We start from the raw sequence: 21855 nt of genomic DNA, 5'->3' as shown, positions 1-21855 counted from the left end.
ATCTAATTGCAGTTTCGAAAGTTTGTGCAAAAAGGTTAAGGTTTGAAGCCAAAGAAGACTAGAAACAAAGGAGGGAACCCTAGCGAAGGAAAGGGACAAAATTTTGAACTTATTCTCTCACACGTACAAAAGTTAGGGTTTCTACAAGTTCTGGAACACTAAAATTGCAAGTTCAAATTGGAGGTCGAAGTTGAAGTTGGAAGCTGGTTGAAGTAAAATTGATCTTTGTTGATTTGGTTGAACTCTTACCTAATTGGAGGGGCTTCTTGGAGGGCTAACTCATGCCTGGAGGAGAACCTGGTCTAGGGTTTTGGGTCTTGGTTTTCTCATTTGAAGTTAGATTCTATAAAAAGAGGAGATTCTTTCTGGGTTTTCCCCTTGGAGGGGTTTTTCTCTGGCTAGGAGTCTACATCTTGTGTACATTGTCTTTATTGTTTTTTCTCTTAATAATTGTTTGATGAAAAGATCTAATAAAGAAACACAAGAAGATAAATAATGTTCAAAAACAATTATTAAGATTTAAGGGAAATTGAATTAATAGCTTCCCTACTGCATTCACCAACAACAACTAGAAATATAAAAAGTTATTAATTTTACTATGTGACAATAACAACAACAACAACAAAGTTTTACTTTTGGTTATGAGTTGATTGTGGAAATAGGAAAAAAATATCTACTTAATTGGTTTGTAATAATAAAAGTAAACGAAGACTTATTTATGCTCATAAGTTAATGAAGTTAGAGTTTATTTATTTATTATTATTATTTTTTTAAATTAATAAATTAGTTGTCAACAAACAAAAAAATATTGGATATTATTCATAGTTGACCGCATAGAGAGTAGCGAGGTGCTTTACAACCAAGATGGGGGGAAGATATTGTCACGTAACATTACATGACAACAAACAATAAATAAATGAAAAGAACCATGACAACGAAAAATAAATAAACGAAAAGAACCATAACAAGTCAATTGTGTTTAGCTGGGGTTGCTGGGAAAATGTTGTTACCCTCTCCACCTTGGTTCAATTCTTGCATGTGACATGTTGATCTCATAATAAATATTTCTTGTAATGCTTTTTAGCCTTGTTGTTTGAGTAATCTCCCGGGGACCGAAACACGCATATTCCTCATAGAAAATATAAAGACATTTCTCATGGAAAAAACTGTCTATGACTAGAAAATAAATAAATAACAACATATGTCCATGGGAATGTCTAAAAAAATTATTCAAGTGTAGATCCATTTTAGATCTTAGATATATCAAGCACAAAAAGGGATCAAAATTCTTAAGGTGTAATTTTTTTATCATTTAATATGAAGGGATTAATACATGACCGTTGACATGGAAAGATAAAAAAATTACACCATAAGAAATTTGATCCCCCTTGGTGAGTTAGGGGATTGTGCTATGAGGATGTAATGACTATTTTGAAATTTTCCATCAAGCAAACAAGGGGAAATATATTGTTTTCATTTCTTAAGATTTACTTAAATTTTTAACATTACCAATAATTGTTTTAGGATGTTCTTTTTTAAACACTGATGAGTAAGGATTTTTATAAAATCTGCACCTGGAACACAACAAAAACCAAGAAGTTACATCAGGTCCTTGTCCAGAGAAACCAAAATGAGGATTTCTACACAACTATGCAAGATAGAGGCTACTATAAAGGCTACAAAATTGGCCACAGTAAAACAAATTTTCAGAATTTAGTCATTCACCCAGTTATGATTCAACAAACATATCTTCCGCTTGATCTGCACTTTCATTTCCATCTAAGGACTAAAATATGGGGGCTAGGCTTATCAAGGAGAGGCTCTGCACCTGGCAGCGAAGAGCATCAATCTCATCATTATGTCGACTAATCTTAAGCTTGAGGCCATAAATTTTTTCATTTTGTTCCGCAACTGTAAGGGAGAGCAGGAGAAGCATTTGCATAATGGAATTATAGTCTAAATTTTTAGAAATAAGGAGGTGGGGGCATTTGCATAATGGAATTATAGTCTAAATTTTCAGAAATAAGGAGGTGAGGGCAAAGAGGGCACTTTGAGGATCCCTCACCTCCACCTTCATAGATGGAACTATCCATTAAAAAGTCGTGCCAAGCCCAAACTCTATCACTGACCTGAATTAGTTTAATCTCTCACTTGCTTGCTAGATACACCAACAGTTCATTGCCAAACACTACAGGATGACACCGCAGACTGACATAAACCGAATAAAAAGACCCAAGGAAAAATAAATTTACCAACTCCTCCCACACAAACTGTTGAAACTGATGTATTACTATTACCATGCAATGCAACAAGCTACTGCTTTGAACCTTGCTCACAAAACCACCACCTCAGACCTTTATTTCCTTAATTTGCCATTGCTCACATTATGCCAATTGCTTCTTTTGGAACTGACCAAGTCTCTGGTGACTGAACACAAATGCAAAAGGCAATTGCAAATAATCGATTCCATCCAAGTCCCGGCACTGCTTAGACCTTACATCCAGAGCCGACGGGTTCAAAATGCTTCCCCAATTATTGAGGAGATGAAGCCGAACCTTCACACTATTCCAACATTTTGCATTGTCCCTTAAATAGCTAACATTCTGAAATGGATCATTAATTTCCTCCATGAATGGGAATATCGAGCTCTGTATTGCCTGCAAAAGAGTCCTCCTTACTGTATAAGCGATCAACCCGTCATTTCACTTTATTTGAGCCTGAAGTTCGCACAGAGGGAGAGTAAGAGCTCGACTTCCTTGTGCAGCGTCACCCTGCTTGATGTACATGGTGGCGTGTGGCCTGGAAGTCGGCCCCAGTCCATCTTCCAAGGGACTGGAGCGTCATTTAAATTAAAAACCTTACATAATATTGATTGATCCAAAGGCACATTAATCAAATCGATCCTTGCCTTAATGATTTCAATGATTTGATGAATTGAATACCCATAAGCCTTTTCCATTAACATGTTCCATGTTAAGTCATGGAATGATATGCTAGCCTTGTTTCCCATCTATTTTTGTTTGTCCCTTTACGAGATTGCATGCCAGATTAGCTTGGTGATCTGCGACAGTTGTGAATCCAAGGATGTGGAAGAAGCTTTTACGCTGAAAGGGTCCCATGATACTCATAATTCATAGGAGGAGATTAAGCTTATTAGTCTTGGAGGTAGTAACCTTTTGCAAGAATTGTATTGTTATTAGAGTGTCCCCAACAATAACAATCATGGAGATTCCTTTATCCCTAGCAATCTGAAGACTGAGGAGGAACCCATTCATTTCAGCCATGTTGTTAGTTTTTTTCAAAGATCCTAGGTGTACTTATTTTTGTGGTGCTCAACGAGATCCCCAGGGACCCTTCCCCCTCCTGCTGCCCCTATTGTTTCAGGATATTTGAGATTGGTTCTGACCTCATTAGATTTCATACGGAAAAAGTAGAATTTTAGATCGCATTCAAAATTCAACAGATTTGATAGTTTTTCAGGATTGGCATGATTGTGATGTTTCTGCAAGATTCTGTGACATTAGGATATGGAACTGCCATTTTAATCAAGAGCACCAAACTCTCCATATGTCAATGGTGGTGACATTGGCTGCTGAACTCCTTCATCATGACCCTAGTAAAAATGTACACTGCACTTGAGCAAAATCATTGATTAGGCATGTCAAGCTTTCCTTATCTTATTTTAATGCTTAGAGGGTGATCTTCATAAGGAGGATGCCAATATAGGCAATGGTTTTGATGTTATGTAGCTATTTGTTATAGCATGATTTTTTTGGACTCTAGAGGCTATTTAGAGTTCCTCTGATCTATTTTGATTTAAAAATGGATTGCACTTGGAGCGATTTTGGTTATATGCACCCTTAATTCCTGTATACATGAAAAGCTTTGTATATTTGTGTATAAAAAATTGGATTCATATGGATGCACATGAGTTATATGTTCCTTTGAAAATTTGAATATTTTATGTATTTTTTGGTCGATCAATCTTTTGGTCTGGTTTTGATAACATTGTTGAGGATGCTGTGGCCATTTTCCATGAAGCAAACAAGGGGAAATTATTTCAAAAATCAATAATTTATGAGTGGGGAAACATAATATTCAACCCTAGGGCCCTACTAATTCTAAGCAATTAATGGTAATGTTAAAGTCTTAAAGTAATTATTAAATTCTTAATGGTAATGTTGACATTACCATTAATTGTTTTAGGATGTTTGAGAGTGGTTCCAACCTCATTGGACTTCATATGGAGAAAGTAGAATTTTAGATCCCACTCAATATCCTAAAATTTTAGGATTTCAGGATTTTTGGGGATTGCAACATTTCCATTGGATTTATTTGTGTACAGGGTATGAAACTAGCATTTAATCAAGAGCACCAAGCCCTCTATGTACCTTGATGTTAATGTCATTGATTCTTGAACTCTATCATGAACCTAGTAAACATGTACGCATCACTAAAACAAAATCTGGATTTGACATGTTAAGCTTTTTCTGTCTTATTTTAATGCTTAGAGGGTGATATTGATGATGAGAATCCCAATATAGGCAATGATTTCAATGATATGTAGGTATTTGTTGTAGCATGATTTTCTTGGGTCTTGGATTATGTTTCCTGCTTTTTTGGGGGTCACGTTTCCAGTGCATTCCCATTTTAGATATGCATTTCTGTTTCCCCATGTCTCAAGCGATACCAGGTACATTTATAGCAAGAAACTAGCACAAATATACACTCATGGCAGGCCATGTACTAGGTCAATTAATATCTCCAATTTTCAATAGAAATTTCCCCACTATACAAACTTCCATGGTTGAGTGGCAAGAAAATAATAAAAGAAAGAATAAAATGAAGGCTTTGGTTGGAAAATATCGTTTGGTTTCGTCGAATGGAAAATGCATTTTCTTTATCTGAAAATATCTGAGTAATATATCCAGTGTATAGTCCAAGCATATATCCAAACATTGTCATTTCATGTTTCTTTACTGCATTTAATCCTTGTTAGAATCTATATCAAGCCTTTGGAAATGCAAATAAATAGGAATTGATTTTAAAAGTATTCAAGTTTTCTATTCTTGTTTTGTTTTTGCTGACTGGTATTACATTTGTTACTTTACAGGCTGTTGCAGATATTATTCGAACCACATTAGGTCCCCGTTCTATGATGAAGATGCTACTCGATGCAGGAGGAGGTATTTGCATATTATATATATGGAATTCTTTGCTACGTGTTGCATATTATATATAGGGAATTCTTTGCAGAGTTTGTTTTTGTAGCAATAAATATAGTGATATTTTTGACGCTTAGCAGCAAATGACTTCGGTGATGTAGTGATAATAACTTTGGCCTATTTCATATTATATATAGGGAGTTCTTTTTGATATTGATTACAAATTTAACTTATCCTTTTTGACTTGTGACAGGAAAGTTTTGTCTATTGAGCTTCTAGTATGTTCTGAATTTTTCATTTTGTTTTGCAATATGTATATGGATTCGACATGTTTTTTCATGCTGATATAAATTTTAGTATGCATTAATTGTAAACATTCAAAGAGCACTTCTACAATTTTTCACTTTCCTATCAGCTGAAAATTAAGACATAATTTTTGCAAGCATTTACACAAGCAAGACACTAGTTTTTGGTCAAGGTGATCCTGGAAAAACACCACAGCCTCTTGGGGAAAACCGGTCTTCAAAGGAGGATAGTCGAAGTACATAAAGTAATCACAGTACTTTTCTCCTTTAACAGCTGAAGCATTAAATACAAATGTGGAAATTTGTGCCCACTGATTTTTTCAGATTTTCACAATTGTACGCCCAGAATTTTATGCCTAGAAATTAGTGCCAAATCTTCCTTGATTTCTGTGCAAGACGCAACCTCAATTTCTGTGCTGAAAATGCCTTGAAATATGTTCCTGAAGATGACTGCAGTTCCTCGAAAATTGTGCCAGGGGATAACTAGAAGCCTCCTTGAAATTCACGCTGCATGTAACAGCAATCCTGAAAATTCTGCCTCAAATATCAGGCCAGGAAGGGATAAAGGCCTACTAACACCTCTCCTTGGTACTATTCCCAACACTCCCTCTTACCGAGGAAGGTGTTGCTCACCACTCCCATCTTGTCTCTGGAGAAAACATGGTTGCCTCTTGGCCAAGGCTTGGTGGAATGTCTGCTACTTGTTCATCAATGGATATATGCTCAAGCTTAACCTACCCCTCGCTGAACCCAGTCTCTGATGAAGTGGTATCTGATCTCTTTATGCTTTAACCAATCGTGAAATATTGGATTCTTAGAGAGTTTAATACAGCTATGATTGTCACAATTAATCATAGTTGGTCTCAACATTTGACCAAAGAATCCATGAAGCATCTTGCGAAGCCATAATGCCTCGCACCCTGCCTGACTAGCTGCCATATACTTCGTCTCTGTGTTGCTCAATCCCACTGACTTATATTTCCTGTCGAACCATGACAAAACCGCTGAGCCCAATGAGAAACAACATTTAGAAGTGCTCTTCTGGTCACTAACATTGCCAACCCAATCTGAGTCTGTGCAACCAAACAATCTGACCCCATCATATCTGACATCGTCCAAACCATAATCCACTGTGCCCTGCAAGTACCTCAACACATGTTTTGCAGCCACCCAATGTACTCTCCTAGGCTCCAACATAAATTGAATCAATTAGCTGACTGCAAAACAAATATCTGTTGTAGTGTTGACTAGATATACATCAATGACCTAATCAACTGACAATACAAAGTGGGATCCACCAACTCAGAATCACCATCATGCAACTTCTTCTAGTTGGTGATCATAGGAGTAGTCATAGGCCTGCAACCATCCATACGAAATCTCCGCAAGATATCACTTGCATACCTGCCTTGGCCCACAAAGATGTGCCCATCCTCTTGCCAACGTCTAACCCCAAAAGGTAATGCATCAACCCCATAACAGTGTTATCAAACTTTGAAGCAAGATCTCTCTTGCAATGCTGGATGAGACTGTCCTCCCTTGTAATAAACAAGTCATCCTCATATAGTACCATAATGAGTGGATCATCACCTAACATGATAAAGTATAGGGTTGGATCTGCATCACTCTTCTGGAAACCCATTTGCTGCAAGTAGGCATCAATCCATACACGACTTTCTTCAACCTACATACATGAGACTCCCTCCCATGTAACTCAAAGCCCTTAGGTTGTTCAATGTACACCTCTTCTGTATAACACCATTGAGAAAGGCGGTCTTCACCTCAATCTGGTGAATCCTCCATTCCATCTTTGCTGCTATAGATATCACTGCTCTAATGGAAGTATAACAAGCAACTGGTGCATAGGTCTATTCACAGTCAACTTCCTCTAGCTGTGATAACTCCACACCACAAATCGAGCTTTGAACTTCTCAATGCTGCCATCTGCATGATGTTTGACCTTGTAGAGCCACCTAGAAGTCATAATTAACTTACCATCAAGACGTGGCACTACCTCCCAGACATCATTTTTTATGATAGATGCATACTCCTCCACCATGGCATCCCTCTAGGTCTGCTGTCTAGCGGTCTCCTCAAAACTAGCTGGCTTTGTCTCCACAACATTTGCCACAATGCCAACCAAACTCTTTGGCGGTCTACTCTCCCTCACTGACCACTTGCCTTCAGGGTCTCTCGAAGCCATCTTGGCTTCCTCTTCCCTGTAGTAGTCTCCTGTGGTGGTATGGGGAAATTCTCAACTGGTGCCTCTCCTCTTGGTGAGGAATGCTTTGGAATGACCAAGGGAGAGCTTGAACTCTGAGATAATATGCTTGATGAACCTGCAACAGGTGAGCCTATACCAAGTGAAATTGTACCTTGTGAACTTGTCACCCTCGAGAAAGGTGAACCTACTTATCTTGATGTACCACCTTATGCACCTGAAACCTGTGGTGTGGCCCCTTGCTGAGGAGCCTACTATTCTACTTGATCAACCTCACGAGACCTCCTCAAAGCCCTCTCGTCCTCAAATGTGAGATACCTCCTCAGGACAATCTTCTTCTGTGCAGGAAGATATATATGGTAGGCTTTGCTGCGGTAACCCACTAGAATACCCTTCTCTGCTGTGGGTTCCAACTTTGTCCTCTTCTCCTCGGGGATGTGTGAATATGTAAGGCACTTAAATATCTTGATGTGCCCAACTTCTGGCTTCTTGCCGGTATATATCTCCTCAAGAGTCTTGCTCCCCAAGACTCTGTGTGGGCTCCTGTTCTGCAAATAAGCAATAGTGTTACATGCCTCGACCCACAAGAAGAAAGATAAACTCTAATCATGTAACATGGCTGTAGCTGCACCCACAATGGTCTCATTCTTCCTCTCTGCCACCCCATTTTGTTGAGGTTTATAAGGCATAATGAGCTCCCTCTTGATGTCAGCACTCCCACAAAAATCCGTCATCTTTGCAGAAGTTCTCACTCCCATTGTCTGATCTCAACACCCTGATCTGCCTCCTCATCTGGTTCTCCACAAGAGCCTTAAAACTCTTGGAATCGCTAGAAGACCTCATCCTTCGTCTTCAGGAAGTAAATGCAGGTCCTCTTGGAGTGGTCGTCAATGAATGTCACATAGTACTCATATCCACTCAATGAAACATGGGACATAGGACAACATATGTCAGAATGAATCAAGTCAGGGATACCTGCAGCTTTGTTGTCACTACTTTGGAAAGGTGACTTGGTGTACTTTTTCAAAGCACACCCCTTGCACACATCATGAAGCTATGTGTTGAAGTTAGTTAACCCTGTAACCATCTCCCCAACATCCTAAATGCTCCATGGTGCAAGTGGGCCATTCTCTTGTGCCATAACTCACATAAATCACTGCTACTGGTCTGCACTACCATAACTCTAAGAGGCTGCAATAAAAGTCTATATAGTCTCCCATTGCAAGCTCCAATCACACGAGCAAACTTGATATTGGATCCCGTGGGATATATCAACACTCGTCCCTTTTGGAACAATACCCCATACCCCTTGTCAACCTTGGAACATAAAGAACATGTCACCTTCAGAGGAGGTGATGACCCCCTCTGAAATAAAATTGTCCCCATACCTGCTGCCTTGACTTTGGAGTTGTCGCCAAGCACAACCTCCAAGTCAATCTCATCCTCCAAAAGGCTCGTGAAGTGCTCTCTAACTCTGGTCATATGGCAGGATGCTCCATTGTCTATGCACCATGCACAGAAAGAAGTGACATGAGTGGCTAAAATTACCACCAAAGCACACTCTGAATCAAACATAGGCGGAAAATCATCCACATCTGCTGAAGCTGCAATTCCTTTTTCTTCTTACCCTTCTTGTTGGGACACTGAACAACATAGTGACCCATCTTCCACAAGCAAAGCATTTCACTTTGCTCATGTCCTTCTTCTTAGACTTCTGCTTGCTTTCCTTTCTCTTGCTTTGCTCCATTAGAAGACCCCTTCTTGATCTTCTTGCCCTTTGCCACAAGAGCATCATTCTCCTCTTCACCTCCCCCACCACTCTTGCTGCCTCCTCTCGCACTCCTCCTGATCTCGTTTTCGATGAAATCGTTCCACATCCTCCTCCAACCAAGAAAGTGCTCTGCGGCAACCAAGCCGTGGATAAAGCCATCCCACTTCTCGGCGAACCCATCTAAGGCAATCCTAACCCACTGCTCCTCTGGAACAACCTCGCCAACGACAACGAACTCATCCTTCACATGTGAGACTCTGGTGAGGAAAGATGTCACACTGTTGGTCTTGGTCATCTTGGTGTTGTGTAATTTTTATCTCAACACCATCTTCCTATTCTCATTAGAACTCTGGTGCAAAATGACCAAGGACTTTGACATCTAATATGCATATCTCATCCCTGAAACATGAAGGAATAAATGGTCCTTGATGGCATCTAGAAGGATCCTCTTTGCCTTCACATTCTTCTTGTTGAAGTCCATCAACTGAGCTGGATCAGTGGGTGTTTGCACAGTTGCTTCAACTACATCCCACACTTCCACCTCCTCCAGTAAAAGCATAATCCTCTCCTTCCATGGGCCAAAGTTTTCAGCCCCCATCAATTTGTCCTCTACTATCGACCCAGTAGCCATGACCCCACAACTAACAAAATGAAGCAAATCTGGAAGCTGGAACCTTCCTCCACTGCTGAAGTCTTTGGGTTTCTGGCAAAGTTTTAAAGGTATGGTTCATTGTTTGGAGACTTTAGTAGCTTGCTGCCCTCTTTACCAGCTGATTGAAAATGAAGATTTAAGCCTCAACTTGGCTCAATTTGGCTCAACTTTGCTCTGATACCATGTAGAAAAATTATGATCTGCACCCTTAACCCAACTTACAAGCTTGCATGTGTGGTTTATGCCCAACCCAAATGTTTTGTCATGCTGATATAAATTTCAGTATGAATTAATTGTAAATATTCAAAGAGCACTTCTACAGTTTTTCACTTTCCTATAAGCTCAAAACTAATACATAATTTTTGCAAGCAGTTACATGTGAGACTATTTTTTGGTCAAGGTGGCCCTGTAAAAATCCCACAGCCTCTTTGGGGAAAACCGGTCTTCAAAGGAGGATTTTATTGTTTGAGAAAATTAGTCTAAGTACATAAAATAATCACAGTGCTTATCTCCCTTAGCAGCTGAAGCATTAATGATTAAATGCAAATTTGGAAATTTGTGCCCACTGATTTTTGAGTTTTTCACAATTTTTTTGCCCAGAAATTTCTGTCTGGAAATCAGTGCCACATCTGCCTCGATATTTGTGCAGATCTCAGCCTTGATTTCTGTGCTGAAAATGCCTCGAAATCTGTGCCTGAAGATGACTGCAGTGCCTAAAAAGTTGTGCTAGGTGACAGCTAGAAGTATCCTCGAAATTCACGCTGCTTGTAGCAGCAATCCTGAAAATTCTGCCTTGAATTTCAGGCCAAGACAGCACAGCAACCTCCCTCGAATTTCATGCGCAGGTGCCTTGAAATTTTTGCTGCAAATTGGCTGCTGTGTTCCTCAATTTTGTCTCTCTCTCTCTCTCTCCTTGAAATCTGAGCTGCTGTTACTTTATTTCTCTGCCGCCTCGAAATTTGTGCCCTAGCTCCTCTCTCCTCCTTGGATTTCGAGCCCTCCTTTCTCAGCTGCAAAATCGTCTCGAAGTTTTCTCTCTTCTCATTCTTTTCTCGCAAGGTATGAAGTGAAGAATGAACCTACCTTTTCCTCTTTTGTCTCCTTAAAAAAGATTGAATCCCTAAACCTAGGATCCAATGGATGAGATTTTATTTCCATGTCTCAAGATGTGTGGTCGAGATTAACTCTCTCAATTGACCCACCTCACACATCGGCCCCATTACTTAAAAGTCTCCAAGTACGTTTTTCAATTGTGTACTTTTTTCTAGTTTTTCTCATAAAGTGATTTTCACTCTATTTTAATATTAGAAAAATACACTGTATTTTACACATAAAGTCACTTTATAAAGTACTCGTGACTTTAATATTAGAAAAGAGTACCTGTACAACACTTTTAAGTATCTTTTACACCCATGACATTAATTTAACTCATAAATGTGACTTTAATATTAGAAAAGAGTACCTGTACAACACTTTTAAGTATCTTTTACACCCATGACATTAATTTAACTCATAAATGTCACAAAAACAAAAGTTATTAATGTGCCTACTAGGCTAAAAGGGATGAATGCCTAGTAACACCTCTCCTTGGTACTATATCCAAATTTTCAAGCTATATTTTAAAATGCTTCCCACATTTCTTTCACTTGTTAGGGATGACTTCATTATATGATAATGTATGCATGCAAATTTCAAAGTTGGAATTTTACTTTATATGATTCAATTCCCCAGCGTCTTCCTGATTTTATGATTAAATGATATAACCAAATATATTCGCTTTGTTGTTATCGGAAGTATGAATTTATTGACAGTAAAGGTATATTATTGTATGTAACAGGCATCGTGGTTACAAATGATGGTAATGCTATCTTGCGGGAGTTGGATTTGGCACATCCAGCTGCAAAGGTAGCCGCTTGTCTATTTTCTTTGTAATAGTAATATCCTTTTCCATAATGGTCTTGTTGATTATCATTTTTTAGCGTGCAGAGTGAGTAGGCTGTTTTTTTCCTTTTTGTATTCATAAAGGGTGCCTAACATGCTAATATTTTGCTACTTTTGGCCAGTCGATGATTGAATTAAGTCGCACTCAGGATGAGGAAGTAGGTGATGGCACAACATCTGTGATTGTGCTAGGTATGTCATATTATGGATCAAAGAACTATGGTTCTGTGTTTTAAAAATTTATGCTTGTCAGCTTTTCAGCTTCTTGTAAATACGAGTCATCACTGGAAGTATTCTGATATATAGTATTATGTCTTGGAAGTCTGTCATTGCTTCATTACCTCGAAAATGATTGATATACTACAGTAAAATTTGTAATTACCAAGTTCCAATTGTATTTGATTATGGATATGGTACAGTAAGGAGAAAATAAGGCCAGGAATAATCCATTGCTGAAACAATTTGGCAGTATAATTCTCACCAATTAAAAAATTAAAAAATCCAATTTCTTCAAATTTTTAGAAAATATAAAATGAAGAGTGAAAAGGAATGAATCATATCTACCTGTTCTCTTCATGTAATCTGAATAGAAAGAACAAACAATGATATCTGTTCTGTTCTGCTAATAGAGATAATGAAATAAGCAACACACACCATCATATATTGTTTAGCATAACAGACAAGGCTTAAACAGAATGAAGGCTGGGATCATCCATTATTTTTGCTTCTGTTCTGTTCTTCTCTGCAGTGTCAATAAAGTAAAATTTGTAGTTACCAAGTTCCAATTGTATTTGATTATGGTTATGGTACAATATGGAGAAAATAAGGCGAGGAAAATTCCATTGCTGAAACAATTTGGCAGTATAATTCTCACTAATAAAAAAATCCAATTTCTATTCTTCAAATTTTTAGAAAATATAAAATGAAGAGAGTGAAAAGGAATGAATGATATCTACTTGTCTCTTCATGTAATCTGAATAGAAAGAACAAGCAATGATATCTGTTCTGTTCTGCTAATAGAGTTAATGAATTAAGCAACACACACCATCATATATTGTTTAACAGAACAGACAAGGCTTAAACAGAATGAAGGCTGGGATCATCGATTATTTTTTCTTCTTTTCTGTTCTGCTCTGTCAATAAAGTTCTGCCAATTGACATATGGTTTGACTGGACAGAACATGGCAGACAAGGCCTAAACAGAATGAAGGATGAGTTCATTCGTTTTTTCCCCTGTTCAAGCAGAGAAGGTTAACATAATGCAACATAACAGAGCCAGTTTAAAATAAGCATGATGCACTCTCTGCATCAGAGAATCATGCTCATTATAAAAAAAATAATAGAATATTTTGATGAAAAATTAACCAATGTTCCACGAAGACTGCAGAACAGGGAGACGCGGGTGCAGGGAGACGCATAAGGGGGACGTGTGGGAGTACCTTCAAAATTTAGGAAATTTAGGGGGGACGGGGGGACGTTGGGGTATATCATTTTTTTTTCCTTTAATATATATATATATATATATATATATATATATATCTTTCAAATTCATATTCAATAATGAAAGCATAAATACAACGGTACATACATAATTGAATTAAATAATGAAATACATTGATCCATACTCATCATCCTTACTAATACATACATGGTTCATCCATAACGCGATCCAATAATGAAATACTTTGATCCATATTCATTATTCATTATTCACCATTCTAGAATCAACTTTGATTTATAAATTAAATTCATCATTCATCATTCTAGATTCTAAATTGATTTAAAGTTCAAATTTATCATTCCTCATTCTAGAATCTAATTAGTACTAAGCAAAATAGACTATAATAGATACTGAAATTTGAAGACTGGATTAGTAAATTGATATAACTAAAACTCAAAATAGTGGAGTGACGAGTCTAAAAGTCACTTTAAAGTACACAGAGGGCTTGGTGATCTTGATTAAATACTAATCCCATACCCTTGTACATGACAAAATGCAATGGAAACATTTTAATCCATCAAATAATTAAGTTCCTAAAAAATTGGTAATTTTTTGAGTGAGATCTAAAATTCTACTTTCTCCATATGAAATCCAATGAGGGCAGAACCACTCTCAATCATTCATCATTCTAGATTCTAAATTGATTTAAAGTTAAAATTCATCATTCATCATTCTACAATCTAATTAGTACTAAGCAAAATAGACTATGATATATACTGAAATCTGAAGACTGGAATAGTAAATTGATATAACTAAAACTCAAAAATAGTGGAGTGATGAGTCTAAAAGTCACTTTAAAGTACACAGAGGGCTTGGTGCTCTTGATTAAATACTAATCCCATACCCTTGTACATGACAAAATGCAATGGAAACATTTCAATCCATCAAATCCCAAATTCCTAAAAAATTGTTAAGTTTGCTAGATTTTGAGTGAGATCTAAAATTCTACTTTCTCCATATGAAATCCAATGAGGGCAGAACCACTCTCAAACATCCCGAGTCATTTCATGGTAATTTTAAAAATTTAAGTAAAAGGATGTCCTTTTACTTTAAGAATTTAACATTACCTTGAATTCCATAGCATTATTAGGGAAATATGGTCAAATACTAGGTTTTCCTTGTCATAAATGATTGTTTAAAAGAAAATTTAAGGGGGGAGGGGGGATGCATTTTGTAGAGTCGCGTCCCCCACACTAGGGAAATGTTCCCCTTTGCCCCCTGGCCTTGCGTCTTCCCAAAACGGGGACGTGGGGAAATGTTTCCCTAGATGTCCCCTCATCCTAGGTCGTGGGGTGACCTTGGGGGACTCATCACCGTGGAACACTGAAATTAACAATAGACGATATGACATGTTCATTAAAAAAGAAATTGACAACTATGACAAAGCAAATTTAAGTGGAATATGCTCTAATACAATTAAATGGAAAGAAATGGGGTATAAGATAAGAGAAGATAATTTTATTAATGTCCAACAAATGACTGCAAAAGTAGGCCAGTTGGTGTCACAAAGCAATGATTTATCCAAACTTGGTAACTATGGTAAAAATGGGTGTCACAATGATTTCCCTAGGATAGGTGTGTAGATTCAACATGCTCATTAAAAAAACAATAGACAATTTTGACAAAGCAGATTCAAGTGACTTATGCTTTAATACAATTAAATGCCAAGAAGTGAGACATAAGATAATATAATTTTATTAATGTCCAACAAATGACCCAAAAGTAGGTCAATGGTTTGTCACAAAGCATTGATTTTTCCGAACTTTGTAACTATGGTAAAAATGGGTGTCAAAAGGAATGCCCTAGGGAAGATGTAGATTCAAACACGCCTTGAAGGGCTTCTCAAGCTATGCGCTTATATAACATGCTCATTAAAAAAACGATAGACAATTTTGACGAAGCAAATTAAATTGGCTTATGCCTTATTACAATTAAATGCCAAGAAATGGGGCATAAGATAAGAATCTAAGGTAAGGAGCGAAATCAACACATGTTGTAGAAGACTACCATCCCCCTCTTGGATATTCCCAGTTAGGAGAGACTCTAACTCATCAATGTAGATCCTGAAGAGGGTCAGTGAGAGGGGTCAAGGGACATTCTTATTTTACACCAATGGTACTTTGGATGAAATTGGAAATGTTGCTTGCCACCCTAAGCTGCCCCAATCATCTCATAATGGTTGCCATGAATATTGTGAATATTGTGGATCCTTTGGAATAATGCCTCCCTTGGAATTGTCTCAAATGATTTTCAGAGGTCTTGAAAGAAACTGTAAACCGTTGAAACAAGATGGCGAGCCTACTCAGTAATGGCTTGGAGGATGAAAATGTGATCAATCATATGGGAATTTGGTTGGAAACTGGCTTCACCTTGATCCCTAAGCTGATGACTCTCCAACTCCTTAGAGAACCACTGGTGTAAAACTGTGGCACAAAGCATAGGGAATGTGTGACCCCCATGATAGTTTGGTAGTTGTTTAGATTAAAATTACTCTTTTTGACTTGTGGATTGGATAAATAATGTGTCTTGTCTAGGAGGGGGAGAAGCCTGAACATACCACATGGTTAAATTACTCAATAATATGAGACTCAAGAGACTAATACAATGTTTAAGGAAATCAACTTGAAGCCCTACCTCATCTGTCGCTCTGTTGGTACTCATAGCTTTGATTGTACTCTTGATGTCCTTTTCACAAAAAAGGTGGCACGGAGAGGGCAGGGATGTTAAGTCTCCTAATACGAGCATAGGTTTATTTTCTCACAACAATTATTTATTCCCAGAAATTTATTTCATTACCCAAATAATTTTTGAATTGTTGAAAAAGAAAATCACTGGTATTATAACTTCTAGAATTCAATATGTAGTGGAAATAAAAATAGAAAGAGATCAATCACATATTGCAACAGATAGTCACCCACAACAATTCTAGACACCCACAACAATTCTCCTTCATTAATTAATCTCAGGAAAATTTGGGTTTCAACCACAGGGAAATTACAAAGAAATATGTTGACTGGAACTTGTAACTCGGCCCCCTTGGAAGAATTTCGCACTAGGAATTTTGGTCCATTGGAAATTAGTCATTGAAGAAATTTGGCCTGGACAATTTTGACCCACCTCTCATCACAACCCACCTGTCACTAGTAGCTTGGCCATGTGCCTCCCTCTCGAACATCCTTTGCACCTTGGGAAAATCGGCCCCGAAAAATCGACCTCTCCAACAATTCAACCTCCTCGCTTCAACAATTCGGCCCTACAATATCCAACAATTTGGTCTCCCAAAAATACAGTCCAATGAACCTGCACTCCTCCTTTGTGCTTCAATCTTGCTGAGCCTCTTGCTCTAGAGAAAATTGCTTTCTCCACTCGTGTCTTCACCTTTCCATAAGGCTTATTTTATAATTTTCATCAAGCCCAAGTCCCTAATTATAACATCCCTTCTAAAAGATCTAAAGATCAACGGTTGAGATTATTTCTAAGTCAGTTAAATAATTAAATTATTTATCCTTAGAAATTGACGTAATAGTCCACAATAATTAATTGAATTTAATTATTGTACTTTTACCATGTTAGACTCGGGAAAGAAAACATAAATTACTTACTCCATCAAGCAAGCAGCGAAAGAGGCAATAAATCATCTTCTACATGCTAAAATACCAGGCCTATGCAGAAGACCTTCCATAGCTACCATAAGCCTCAATAATGGAGCGGTTGCAGATAATAGGTTAAATTCTTTAAAGGTGGCATAGGTTAATTGGGGTTGTCACAATAAACTTCAACAAGAGAGGATTCATCTTAGGTGGGTTGAGGCATGAAACTATTCACTCACTGCCATCCTAGCCTCTATTTGAAACAAAACTGTTTCAAGAAAATAAAATAACATGTGGAGTCAACTGCTCTTTTTAGCGAGTTGACTGAGCAAATGAACTTGATCTGGTTGGCTTGTAATCCATTGAAGTTCACCCATTGGGTCGGAGTAAAAGTGACAAAGCAAGAGATGTTTTGAAATGTGAATTTGATAGATCGTTGCATGCATATGGGGAATACAACTTTTTTGGGGGGCATCATATAAGGAGTCTGGTAAGAATGACACAGATTTACAAGATTGGTTCAATTTTTATTAAGGAAGAAAATCAAATAATCAAGAAGTGTTTCAACCTGAACCATTTTTGGACATGTGTTAGGACTCAGAGGGGATCTACCCCATTTTCCAAATCCTTAGCAAGTATTTTGAATCAAAAGTTTTCAACTTGATGGGGGACAATTGTCCTTTTAGTTTCTACTTATATCCTGCTTGCACTGATCTTTCTCTGATTGATCGGTCTTTATTCAAACACACATCCTACTCATTTATGTGCTGCAATGGGCTTATTCTAGTTAAATTTTGGTTTATATTTATATCCTGCTTGCACTGATCTTTCTCTCATTGATCGGTCTTTATTCAAGCACACATCTTACTCATTTATGTGTTGCAATGGGCTTATTCTATTTTAAATTTTGAGCTCCATTTACACTTTCTCACCTATGTTATTGATTTACATTTTGTAATTTGACAATGTGATATTAGCAGATTTGGTTGGCTCACTGGTATTGATACATGATGGTAAGATCATGTTTTTATGCATGGGACATTTGGAGCCTAAAATACATCTAATGTTTTTTTATTTATTGCACAAATGGAACAATTGGAACCATTTTAATAATATGTAACCATCAGTGCTAATAGTAGTTAGTTGGATAAACTGCGATAACCATCTCACGGTATTATAAATGATGTAATTTGACTTTGAGATGGCAGAGGTGAAAGTGGTACATGTATTTGGTACAGAAGTAGCCTATCACGGGCTATCTCTTGGTGCATTTTACTCGTTTTAAAACTCGACCGGCTCGGAACCGACTCAGTCGAGTTGGTCCGAGCCGGTAAAAAAAATTTCAACTCGGCCTCTAGACTGGTTTGGCCGAGTCCGTATCAACTCGGTCGGGGCACGGACAACGGCCAGTGAACCCCCAAAAATACAATTTGTTTGATTTTTTTTTTATGTTTTTTTTCTGAGTGTGGGGGACTCCCTGGGCTTCCTTGTTTGACTCTGATCCCTAGTAATGGTAATGTTTAAGAATTTAAGTAAAAGTGACATTCTCTTTAATCTTCATTTTCATCCTTTTACTTAAATTTTTAACATTACCATGAAATGACTCAGGATGTTTGAGAGTGGTTCCGGCCTCATTGGAGTTCATATGGAGAAAGTAGAATTTTAGATTTCATTCAAAATCCAGCAGACTTATCCGTTTTTCAGGATTTTAGGATTGGGGGATTGCAATGTTTCCATTGAATTTTGTCATGTATTAGGGTATGGAACTCGTATTTAATCAAGATTCAAGAACACCAATCCCTTTATGTACCTTGATGTTAGTGACATTGGTTGTCGAACTCCCCGGGATTCGCTCCCAAACTGGGAGCTTCTGAGAATGGCGCTCCCGCTCCCAAGTAACACTGAGCCAGTTGATGTTGGCAACTCTAGCAGTAGCCAGTAGTATTGGTCATAGACTTTTGTTGTAGAGGCCATTTCTAGCTTCCTTGGTTATGTGCTTTTGTTTTGATCTCTATATCATCATTGTGTATGTATTGGACAGTGCACTGGGTGCCATTTTGATATAATGGATATATTCATGAGCTTACTTTGATCATATGTTGTCTTCTATCTATATTCTAATGCTGTGTGTTTGGAAACATGAATGAAAATCTTTAAAATTATGTGTTTTTATAAAAAATAAATATTTAATGTATTTTTTACAACGATTGAGTCTTTGAAATTGAGCCGACCGAATTGATACCGAATTGATACCGAGTCGGAGTTTTAAAACATTGATTTTACTATTTTGTGTGGCATTTTAGTAATATGCTAAGTTACCAGGATTCAGATATGGATCAGATTTGCTAGATTTTTTAAAATCTCGGATCCGGATACATCCAAGTACATATATATAATATAATATATATATATATATATATATATATATATTTTAAATTTAATTAGATTATCTGAAATATACCCTGTTAATTAATTTACCTGTTATCTCATCCTATAATCCTGTTAATTAACAGATCCTACAATTTTATTTTCCCATTATGACGTTAGAATCCTTTTAATATGGAACCCAAAACAAATTAATTCCTAGAATCTAATAGAGGGGATTTGGCAGAAATAAAATCCTCCAGAACTAGAGACATGATAGGATGATGTTTATGTAATAATATTAGCAGTTGGAATGGTGAACATGCATGTTTCATCAGTAAATTATTCAAACCATTAACATATTTCCAGATTTCATTATATGGCATAAAGACTGAGAAATAAAAATATACATTAACATGAATGTTTGCTCATGTTGGAGAAAATTTAGTTATGCCTCAATGTCATTGAGCCCATTGGGCTGTCACTTGTAGGATCCCTTAACTACTGTACTGTTTCAAAGTCGACCTATTAAACGTGGCATGGTATGGAGTTAAGATTGAGAGAGGAAATGGAGTAGAGCAGGGGTCAGGCAGAGTGTTTGTTGTTGCGAGGTTAACCTTTTGAAACTGGCGTACCCTATTGTCGCCGGCCTCATGGCTCAGATTCGGTAATGAGATGCAGGGTCTATAGTGGTAGTTGTTGGACTTGAATCCATAACCTCATTTAATTGTAGGATTAATTGAAATTTAATTTAAATAGACATTGTTAATTAATTATGATATACGAAATAATGTGGGGGTTGATTGTAGTGAAAATTTCAAAATTCAAATTAATCAATGGAACTTGGTAATACTGAAGGAGCCGAGGGGAGTGTGTTAGGAGCTAAAATCAACCAAGAGACAACGTGCAGTTACAGAGCCATGACCCTAGGAGGGGGCTGCAAAATGGACCCTCCCTTTCCACTTGAGCTAGCTGCATTCCAGGATTTGGTTGCGACATGCAATAAACGACCAACATCTGAAACCGGCAGAAGTTTGTTAAGAAAATGGAATCCATCCTCACAGTTGCTCTGCCGACTGAAGAACCCTGCAAAGTGGTATTAAACCTAGCAGAACGAGGGCTTATTAGACAATTCACACGCTTATGGCCCTCGCCTAATGCAGTAGACGCTGGGTGCAAAGGAACTGGTGACCACTGGTCAAGGAAGGAATAAAAAGGCATTTCGTTGGCAAAGGATTCTTTGTATTCGTATTTGAAGTAAAAGAAGACAGGGATCATATTCAGAAACGACCCGTACTTCATGGGGCCCCAGGGTCTGTATTTGAATCAATGGACACCAGACTTTGATTTGACTTAGGATGTGCCCTCAGCTGTTTCGGTTTGGGTGTGATTGCCCCATCTACCTCTGCACCGCTAGAACCCTAAATCCTTAGAAACCGTAGGCAACAAACTTGGTAAATACATTGATCGAGCAGAAAGAAGAGATCAATACTGCTGTGCGAGAATTTGCGTAGAAGTAGACTTGGAGGAAGGTCTCCCTGAAGCTATTAAACTCACGGTGGCTGGCTGGACACACATACAAGTGCTAGACTATGAACAACTCCCATTTAAATGCCGACATTGCCATGGCTATGGGCACTTTGCCATAGCATTGTAAAACAAAAACAGAGGATGGAGCCGAGAAGGAGATAGGAGATCAATGGACTCAAGTACGGAAATCAGGAACAATTAAGCGGAACAACGGATACAAAGGGAGAGCCTTGTCCACTGGGAGGGGTGCTCCCCCCAAAGCCCAAGCTGAAGGAAGCACAACCCCTCCAAGAGCAGAGATACCCACAAACCCCTTTGAAATACTCAACACACCAGAAAAACTCCAAGATCCAGTAGATAGAGGTTGAACAACAGGCTAACAATATGGAAGAAAACAAAAGGCAAGAGGAAACGACCCCTCCCCAAACCGAAACCCCAAAAGGTGCCACTAGCTCCCCATCTTATGCAAATATGACAAGGAAGAAGACCCTAGAGATTTCGGGATCCTCGGAAGATGAAACAAATGAGAGGCCCTCGAAAAGAGAGGGGAGCAAATCTCACAGAGAGGTCAGAGAAGACAAAGCAGAGAGACAAAAAAATGCAAGGCAGTCAAGCCACTATAGAGATGTCTATCAACAGAAATACTAGAACCAGGCCTCCCAAAGGAGGTGCTGCCCCAACCCATAACAGTAAATAATGAAATTAGCCTCTTGGAACTGTAGAGGACTGGGGAATCCATCAAAATCGGAAGCAGTCAAGAGCCTATTGAAATCAGAACTCCCCGAGATCCTCATGCTCCAGGAGACTAAAATAGA

The 21855-nt window shown here is 37.9% G+C and overlaps 1 protein-coding gene across 1 annotated transcript in view; it reads left to right on the top strand.

The window, feature by feature from the left end:
• Nucleotides 1-21855, top strand: part of LOC149172057 (T-complex protein 1 subunit gamma-like) — a 123920-nt gene that overhangs the window by 40286 nt on the left and 61779 nt on the right. Inside the window, 3 exon segments of the mRNA XM_089424190.1 lie at nucleotides 5114-5186; nucleotides 11952-12019; nucleotides 12178-12247. Coding sequence (XP_089280316.1) covers nucleotides 5114-5186; nucleotides 11952-12019; nucleotides 12178-12247 — 211 coding nt within the window.

Source organism: Pinus tabuliformis, chromosome 4_2 (assembly GCF_031772625.1).
Source record: "Pinus tabuliformis cultivar Carrire ecotype Pingquan chromosome 4_2, CPIR1, whole genome shotgun sequence".
In the NCBI taxonomy this organism is placed as follows: Eukaryota; Viridiplantae; Streptophyta; class Pinopsida; order Pinales; family Pinaceae; genus Pinus; species Pinus tabuliformis.
The sequence above is the reverse complement of the archived record's forward strand: the minus strand, read 5'-3'. Positions and strand labels throughout refer to the sequence as shown.